Source organism: Paralichthys olivaceus, chromosome 14 (assembly GCF_024713975.1).
Source record: "Paralichthys olivaceus isolate ysfri-2021 chromosome 14, ASM2471397v2, whole genome shotgun sequence".
NCBI classification, from domain to species: Eukaryota; Metazoa; Chordata; class Actinopteri; order Pleuronectiformes; family Paralichthyidae; genus Paralichthys; species Paralichthys olivaceus.
The window spans coordinates 11,172,929-11,182,671 of record NC_091106.1 but is presented as its reverse complement, the minus strand read 5'-3'; the positions used below and the strand labels follow the sequence as shown (position 1 = coordinate 11,182,671).

The 9,743-nt window shown below is 41.5% G+C and overlaps 1 protein-coding gene across 1 annotated transcript; it reads right to left on the bottom strand.

Annotated features, from left to right (window-relative positions):
- Positions 1 to 2,367: 2,367 nt before the first annotated feature.
- Positions 2,368 to 9,030, bottom strand: agpat4 (1-acylglycerol-3-phosphate O-acyltransferase 4 (lysophosphatidic acid acyltransferase, delta)). Its single transcript, XM_020087714.2, has 9 exons — positions 8,543 to 9,030; positions 7,278 to 7,459; positions 6,240 to 6,409; positions 5,998 to 6,159; positions 5,732 to 5,885; positions 5,527 to 5,629; positions 5,358 to 5,433; positions 4,509 to 4,707; positions 2,368 to 3,958 (listed from the first exon to the last, which is right to left on the bottom strand). Exons 2-9 carry the CDS (start codon positions 7,453 to 7,455, stop codon positions 3,867 to 3,869), a joined length of 1,134 nt encoding a protein of 377 aa, XP_019943273.2. The 5' UTR covers positions 7,456 to 7,459; positions 8,543 to 9,030; the 3' UTR covers positions 2,368 to 3,866.
- Positions 9,031 to 9,743: the final 713 nt, after the last annotated feature.

Genomic DNA, 9,743 nt, shown 5'->3' with positions numbered 1-9,743 from the left:
AAGGAGCAAGCAGGACCAGATCAGCCAGTTGATCAAGGTCCACGGTCCATGTGGAGGGCTCATTATGTTGCCGGGGAAACGCCCTGTAATATTATTGACAGTTACCCTGCAGATACATCAATGCAGACACAACTCAATAATGCCAAATACTAACTTACTCCTAAGGAAGTGTGAGGAAGGTTTGTTCTTTGGAAGCCACGATGTGTGGCACGATCTGGAATGTGACAAACTTTTAATAACCATTCATTGGTGAAATATTTTAGATAAACGAGATTGAGGCAATGAGGAAAAGAACATGAGAGTCGATGAGAGAAACACATTCCCACGGGCTGAAACCGAAACCACTAGTTTCTTGTGTAAACACCGACACACCTGATCTAGAGGTGAGCGCTCTCAGATCTGTTAAACAGAAATCAGCTCAGGCCAATATTGGCCTAAGGTACAATCATAACTCATAGCTCTGACACAAGAGCCCAAAACTCCTGAAACTTTATATTCATAAATTCTCATTTAGGATTTTCTACATGAAATTAAATAAGTAATAATTAAATGAAAGTTAAAGTTAATCAGTATAGTATAGTAGAGTATTACGACTAATTTTAATTTCTGTAAATTTAAACATTGGTGTTAATCAACAGAGGTGCAATGCTTCTGGTATATACAACAAAATAGATACTAAGCAGATATTGTTCAATTTTCTTTATTTATAATTTGACAGTTTCCATCCTCCCGGGATTGTCCTGGACTGGTCTCATCGAGAGATGAAAACTCCAAAGCTATCACCTGCTCCGTCAAACAGTTGTGGCAACGGGTGACAAAGCTGCAGCACTGTTCACATCCGCTCTTTCTGTTACATATAACAGAGGTTGTACTTCACCAAACAGAGTTTTAGCATGACTGGCCTCATGCAGTGCTGCTGCAGCTTTGTATACAGCAAGTGAAGCATTGTACCAAGTTGCACCAAAGGTGCACACAGCTGTAGCACTGGTCCAATCCAATGCTAATGTGACCTTGTGCAAAGCATCTGCAGCACTGTACAAATCTACAGCCACATTGAGCACAGCTGAAGCACTGGAGTCATCCTCTAGAGCTGTAGCGTTGAGGGGAGCCACTGCAGTGTCAGCATCATCAGCACCGGCCTGGTGCAGTTCTACCGAGGAGTTATAGAGAGCCTCTGCAGCTTCAGAAAGGTTGCACACAGCTGCAGCACTGGTCTCCTCCATCGGCGATGTATCACAGCAAAAAATAGAGGCGGGGCAGGTCCTTTTCAGTTCTGCAACAGCCTTATTCACAGCACGTGCAGCGTTATTGAAAGCCGTAGCAACTTGTGACACAGTTGCAGTACTAGTTGTTTCCATTGATGCTGCAACGTCTGACACAGCTGCAGCAGGTCCAACCTCATCCTGTTCTTCTTTATCGAACACAGCTGCAGGCTCTGACTCTGCAGTGGCCAATGGATTGGATCCAGATGGGAGGAAATGGTCAAACAGACTCTTCACAGTTTTAGTAACTGTGGTGCCTACAAGGACACCAAGGATCAGGAAGGGCATGTTGCTGGGTTTTGTTCCTTTCTGAATATGTGGGGATCAGAATGAAGAAAAAGTCTGCTTCTCTTGTTTTGCGTCTCTGCAAATGAGCCTCATGATCATACAATGTCAACGGTAAAGTATCATGTATTAAAGGCATGAAGGGTCAAAGGCATGAAAGGATCAATGGCATGGAGGATCAATGGCATGGAGGATCAATGGCATAGTGATGTCACGATATTGTTCAATTTTATTTATTTATAATTTGACAGTAACCATCTGGGGGTTTTGTTTTGAAAAACTTGGTTCATTACATGTTTCCTGGTAACATCCTATTACTATGGGGGGGTCTTATTTTGAAAAGCTTGGCTCTCTACAGACTTCCTGGTAACATCCTATTACTATGGGGGGCGGCTTAATTTCAAAATATAGGCTCATTACATGTTTCCTGGTAATATCCTGGTACTATGGGGGGGGGGGGGTGGGGGGCTTATTTTTATTTAAATTGTCAAAAAGTGAAGCAAAAGCTCCCGTCCTCACCCAGACTCACGTCACATGATGCAAGTGCTTTAACCACTGGACTAAAGCAGAGTGCAGCAAAAAATTCAAAATCAGTAAATATAAAGAGGAGTTTCCTCCTCTGCGTGTGTATGGGGTTGCTATGGATACTCACTGATTTGATTAGGAACACCCCAGTTGGCGGCACCCATAATAAGAAAAAGTAGAATCATGTATAATCTCATCATGACACAGTTTCAGAGATGTGAAATGGATAAAGATCCTTTGAGCCTGTGTGTGCAGCAGACTGGTGAAGAATTTAAAATACAACAATGCAATAAAGTAGATTAGCAAAATACACATTGTTTATTTTTAATATCAATTGTTATTGCATCATAATTTAAGACACATGACAATTTACAAAATTATCTTTAGTACCCAAATTAATTATTCTTTAATTTAATACAACCTTGAGAATTTCATGCACTCAAAATATTTGTTATAGGAAGAAGAAAAAAGGCAATTTTAGGTTAATTCAAACCAACAAAAAAGATTTCTTCAATTAGGCAGTGACTGAAATGTCCAGGTGACAGAGGAAAATAAATAAGAAACCACCACTAGGGGTCCCTATAGATGGATGGTTTTCTTTCTCTAATCCATGCCTCAAGTCCAGTACGACCTGGTGCAGTTCTACACAGACTTTACAGGTTTAATGAGCAAAGGTCAAAGGTCACAGAAGAGCTCTGCTGTGTCCTGGCTGAGATGATAACTGGAGAGGTTACAGTGAGGGAGGAGACGTGCTCACTTTACCTCTGTGTTTACTGTCAATAACAGAGGTCTGGTGGATTAGCTGTGTCTCCATGTGCAGTATTTATGTTACGTGACAGGTATTTATTTATTAAAACCACAGCGGAAGTGACCCGCAACTCAGGCTGTGAATCTTCTCGTCTGTAGTCCTGATTTCAACACCTTCTAATACAGAATACGTTATTCGTCACTTTTCAATGCTCAAGTACAAACACCAGCTTTTTAGTGGCTTTTTTACTAGAGTGGGCGACAAGCTGAAGCCTTCAGGGATTGTTTGGAGTAAATCTGTTAGCTGGTGAGGAGCTGCTCTCATGACTCAAGTGAAGTTAATTACAATTAGAAACGGGGCCTGCTCTAGCTCGCTGCTGAACACACATGCACACACAAACACTCTAGTAGTTCTATCTTAGTAAATAAACTCATTAGCATCATTCATTCCCTATTCCCCTCCATTTCTTAACCCTTAAATAAAAATGTAAACCCTTTAACAGCCCTTTGATGAAGTGAGGCACACACAGAGTTTGCACAGCCGTCCTTGTTAGGACACTGCATTTCATTGTGGACCAACTCATGCTTCACCCTAAAAACCCAACAACAATTCACATCTTCTCTCTAACCCTAATCAGGGCCTCAGAAATTATGTTCTGCATAATTAGGACCGGGGTAAAGTAAGTAAAATATATATTTTATTCAACCATAAAATGTAGAGTTCACTTCATTTTTCACTTGCTTGAATCCAAAGTTTCAATTTGTCTTTATAGAGAGAATTTCTATCTTGAGTGTAATTAAATATTAACCCTCTGTTTTAAAGAGAATGTTGTTGACGGCTAAAGGAAGCGGCTCACCTCAGTCCACTGTCATCATCCAAGTTGAGCTCCTGCAGCATTAGAACAAGACAACCCTGTTTGTTTTGTGCTTTAAGCAAGTTTGTACTTGTTGGACCTGCAAGCTCCCGTCAGGCTGGTGATTTCAAAATTCTGCAGACTGCAGCCTTCTCAGAAAAGCAGCTGTGCAAAGAAGCAGCTCAGAGCCGACTCAGTTGTTGTTCAGAGGAACCTCCTTGTTCCCGTAGCTGGAGCCTTTGTTGATCTCAGTCTGGCCGATCATCCAGCGAACTCCCAGTGAAGCTGCAATGGAAAAATTCAGAAAAACAACATTGAGAAAATCAACTTAACAAGTCAAGGATGAGTGGTGGCAGGTTTTGAGATCCTGTACATGATGAGGTTATTTCCACTTTTTTAAGCTTGTAAATTTACACTCAGGATTAGAATTAAAGGACAACACTGAACTCAAGACTTGAGGCTTGAGTCTAACAATTAAAATCTGCAGAAATTCCTAAATTTAAAAACCTTTTAACAAATATTTAAAATATACCTGTGTTCTCGAAACAAAGGTGGCCTCTCATGTATTGGTGACACTGTAACATGCTCCTCTCTTTAATTTAAAACATCTTATTAAACTATTTGGATGAATTTTTAACTTTAGTCAGTCAGCACATGCCTTGATGCTCTTGGGAACATGCTCCCAACACTGATTAACCTTAATTTCCAGAAAAAGACGGACTTACATTCGACTTGTCGGATCTGCTGCTTTATGGGACGTTTGAACGAAAAGAAACTGGTTAAACTGTTACACCCATGTTCACACTGACTTTGGCTTAAATGTAATGAAACCAACCTGCAGAGCAGAGAGCCACAGCAGCCAAGAGGGTGAAAATTGTTCCAGAGCTGATGAGTTGAGCGAGCAGCAGGCCCAGAGGGTAGAGCAGCAAGCAGAACCAGAACAGCCAGTTGATCAAGGTCCAGGGTCCGCATGGTGGGCTCGTTACTGGCCCGGGGAAACGTCCCGTCTGTGTGTAATGCTCCTGAAAGCTGTCCTGCAGATACATCAATGCAGAAACCGGTCGATACCAAAGAAGTTACACATTTTACAATGTTTCTCAATATTATCCAGTTTGGATTAATGACTCGACATGAACTCAGGAACATTGTCGGGAAATTGGGTAATGACATTTTCAACCATCTGACACATTGAAGAATGTAGACATCTTGATGATTTGAGGAGGCAGCATTAAGCTTGTCATCGATTAGCACTTTTATAACAACTCCAAAGACCTTTTTGTCTTAGCATTCTCATTCTCTAATTTATGTCATTTTATTTTATTCTTATTTACATGTATCTATTTTATCCATTTATTTTACTTGTCATTGCAACAGTTGCTTTGTACTGCATTTTAACTGCTTTACTAAGCAACCATGTTGACATCCTCTTTTTGAGAATGAGGAATTTGTATTATCCCTCTGACAATTGTATTATTAGTAACTTCAGTTTTGCATCTGTCGTGTGTTAGAAACGTCTTCAACACTAGTAAAATGTCCAGAAAAAGTGTGGATCACCTAACTCAGACATTTGCATTCTCACATACAGAGCCCTCTTGAAAAATTCAGGAAATGTCTGGAGTTTGGTGCATGTCTTTAAACAGCTTGAGAGCCAATGAGAGAAGCTGCAAAGCTGTTACCGTCTCACCTTTTCCTGGTAGAGCTTGTGGAGCCAGGCAGCGCAACCGGCCTCATCTTCTGGGATCTGCTCCAGAGGGATTCTCCTGCAAAAGGAAAGTCAGATATTTCAGATTCCAAAAAGAGATTATGCAGGAAATGAAGGCCAGCAATCTTCACTATTAAACACTTCTCTGTACCTCACATATAAATCTGCGTGATATTTCTTCCCGTTGAGAATTCCAAGCAAAGACGGCTTCTCGTTGTTTCTGAAGTTCAGTGTGGAATCGTAAACAGCCACGGCTACAAGACGAGACACACAGCGGAAGTCAACTGTACAACTCCCCCTCTCTGTTTCTTGTATGTACTGACGGCTGTGTTGAAATACTTGCAACGGACACTCACCATTTCCCCTGAGGTTTTGGACGGTTACCCAGAATCCCTTGGTCCTGGGCAGGAGATGATGCTTCAGTTTGACCAGACCTTTGCTCTCAGCCACCTGCATGCTGATCTGATGCTTCTTTGGCGTGAAGCGTGTGCCTTCGCAGAAAAGCAAGAACTATAGCCCCAGGGAGAGAGCGTTCATCAGCGGAGTTATTCAAACATACATCACTGTGACATCACTACAACTCTCCGCCATCTTCATTTCATCTTCGCAGCTGAAGACCTACCCAGAAGTTTTCTGGGTAATCCCGCAGGTTCTGAAGACTCTGTGCCACCGTCCTTCTGTCCTCCTCCCATTTCCTCTTACAGAAGACGATCTCCATGAAGTACCACATCCAACCAATCACTGGAACGTACGCCAACTTCTTCTTAGCCAACACCTTTGAACTCTGGAGAATGTAGAAATTGAAATAGTAAAGAAAAGAAGAACAAAAATGTCTCAAACTGGTGTGATGTTTCTTTCTCTCACCCCGAGGACTCCAAATCTCTCACAGAAGGTCCAGCCGCACAGGAAGTCAATCTCAAAACTGTGATTCAGAACCACGATGGCGTTCTCTTTCCCGTACAGTGAGTAGCTCTCTGGATCCGTGTAGAGCGTACACTGTGTCCCAGACCACCACTCCAGGAGAGCTACCAGCTCTGAGGATCATAAAGAGATGATCATGTAGACATAACTATGTTTTGTGTGTAAAGGGTAAAAGGGTTTGACTGTGTTTGTAAAATGATAATGTGCTTCATGCAGACTTTGATCTTTTTCATTCCAAGTTACCACTGAAGTTAATTTTTTCTTCCCAGCAGCAAACAAACACTATCAGACGACGCACCTGTCATTTATTAGTTTGCCTTTCACATATGAAGAACGCAGGACGAGATTGTCCAGGTCAGATGCGTTCACGACAACAGGAAAATGTCTGGAACATTGAGATGTGGGCTGGCGTCTGGCCAATTCAAATTCAAGTATATTTACACCATGTTTTTAGCCTAAATGTCCGTGCACGAATGTGGCTCCAGAGGAGAATAACAGACGACATTCAGGTTTAAAACACAGTGTAAATGGACACGTTTTGAGTCTAATTTGAATGTCTGGATTACACACACTTGGATGACACCAAAGGAGCAATATGAATGCATTTAATGTTTTTTTTCTTTTGTTTTTTTTAAGAATTGTTCACCATTTACTTTAATTGTATTGGATTTGGCTGCACTCCCGGTGTTTTATGGACTCAAACACTTCACCCACCCCTCCATCGCCACATTTCTGGGTGAACTATCCCTTTAAGCTGTTGCCAGAAGCTCTTATTGTCCTTGCCATGTCATCAACAAACCCACTCCCTCTGACATTTTACTAGGGGGCTGGCAGGAAAAGTTCCTAAAAATCTCCGGAACAACTGACCCAGACATTTCTGTTCTCACATACAGCCCCTCTGGAGCATTTCAGGAAAATGTCTAGACTTCAGTGCAGGTCTGAAAGCAGCTCTAATGTCGGACAATGAGAGCGGACACTCACGGCTGCTGATGCAGTAGCTCAGTCTGATGTTGATCCTGCGGGCCAGCTGCTTGCTGACCAGCCACAGAGGCAGAGTGCAGATCTGCAACAGGTTGATGATGATGCCCGATGCCAGGAACACGTAGAACATGAGCAGGTGGCACAAGAACTGGGACTTCAGCAGCTGCAGGACGCCCATTGTTCTGTGAACATTGCACAACTTGAAACATTGGAACACAACACGCCTGGATTTGATTTGAGCCTTTGAGCTGGGGTGTGTAACATATCACAGGGTAAAAGCTTGTTCATCACAGTGCACCTTTCTTACTAAATAGCGCCTGATCAAAACATCGATTGGCAGATAAAAATGTAATAGACATTTGCTAATGTCTTTTATTTTACAGAATAAAAACATGCAGGGAAGATGTGTAGTTTACATTTCACTTTAAACCTGTTTATTTTCTTAATCAAAGTTCTATTTATGGTGAGCACTGTCACCTCATAGCACTAATGTTCCTGGTTAGACTCCTGGTGCAGCCTGGGTCTTTCTGTGTGGAGTTGCATGTTCTCCCCTTGTTCATGAGTGTTTTCTGTGGGTGCTCTTGCTTCATTCCACGGTCCAGACACACCCAGAAGCATCACATTCAGATTCACACTACACTGTACATATTATTAAATCTGTTGAAAATCAGTATTTCAATATTGAAACTGTTGGGTCTTATTATGTTATGATGCTTAAAATCTAACTGATCATGTTTTATTTTAGTTCATTCATTTTTTGCCATGGATTTTGTGAAGCACTTTGTAACCTTGTTTAGATAAGTGCTATACAAATAAATAAAGTTATTACCATTATTGTTTTTATCCAATACAAACATGTATCAAGGCATTTTCAACATGTAAACATATAATACATATGTCTCTCCATATAACTTATATACTTTTATAATCATGTACTGCAGTTTCACAAATTTTAAAAATATACTCATATCATAAAAGCAAGTACAGGTGTAGTATATCATCAATAAACCCATAATGTTAAAGTCTGTTTAATAATAATTCACATGCATTAACCGTGTTGTGAACGTTGAATTTATACTTAAATTCAGCAGAGAAGCTAAACTCTGACTGGTTTTCATTGCAAAGTTCAGTTTCCAATAACATTTCAAATCTTAAAGCAGCATCACGGAAATACAGATGGAACATGACAGGGATCATTTCCCCGTGTGTGACTGAGTCATATGTCCACTCATTTCTGACAAACAGGAAAAACATGTGACTCTCACCTCTCTCACAGTGTCTCCTCTCTCTCACACACTCCTGACGCACCGATCAGTGGAGAATTACGCACGGCCACCAGTGTTCACTAGACTCTCCTCTCCATGTCAGCTCTGCTCTTCACATCTCTGTCATGCTCGGGACATGTGATGCTGCTCAGCGGTCACACTCAGGGAACTTCAGCCGAACAAGACCCGGAGCACCGCACCCAGCTGAGACCACGCCTGGTGCCGGGGATGGAGACGTCTGTGCCGCTTCCTTCTCGAAACTGTGGCGCTGAGGCGACTGCGAAGATCGTCTCTGCTCTTTAATCAACATCTGGGCGGCAGCAGAGGCCGATCTGTTGCCACGGGGACAGATGTGATGAATAAAGCTCATTGATAAGTGATCGGTCTCATCTGGGTACAGGACACGTTTCACCTCTGGATGAATATTGTAGGGGATATAAAACCTGTTTTCTGATGTTGGCGTTTACTGGCATAGTGAGACCTCCTGTGTTTTTCTCTCTCTTTGCGTTGCCCATATTTGGCCACAGGAAGTGGGACGCATGCTCAGTGGGCTTTTTTATATTTCTCTATATTTATTTTATCTCAGAGCAAAATGTCATTTTCTTTTTCTTTTTCTAATCGAATCTATGTGATAACCAGAGAATCATACCGATTCATAACTCTTCACTCTGGTGTGCAGCCATGTTGTTTTACAGGAAACTGACAAACTGTGGAACGGTGACCATCTTGGTGGACAGCGCCACCTGCAGCCGAGAAATCGCATGTGCGTAAAAACAGTTGATATTGAAGACATCAAAACTTTGAAGGAACACATATGGATTTATGTGGTAAACAAAAGACAGAATATGTTTTAAATTTTAGATTCTTCAAAGTAGCCAACTTTTGCTTTAATGACAGCTTTGCACACTCTTGGCGTTCTTTCACTCAGCTTCATGAGGTAGTCAGTGGTTTTTGGTTAACAGGTTGGCCTTGTCAAGAGTTAATTCGTGGAATTTCTTGTCTTCTTAATGTGTTTGAGACCCTCAGTTGTGCAGAGGCAGGGCTGGTGCACAGTTCTATACAGTGAACAGCCCTATTTGACTACAGTTCTAATCCATATTATGGCAAGAACCACTTAACTAAGTAAAGAAACGACAGTCCATCATTACTTTAAGACAGGAAGGTCAGTCAATCCAGAATAATAAATATAAATAAAGTAAAT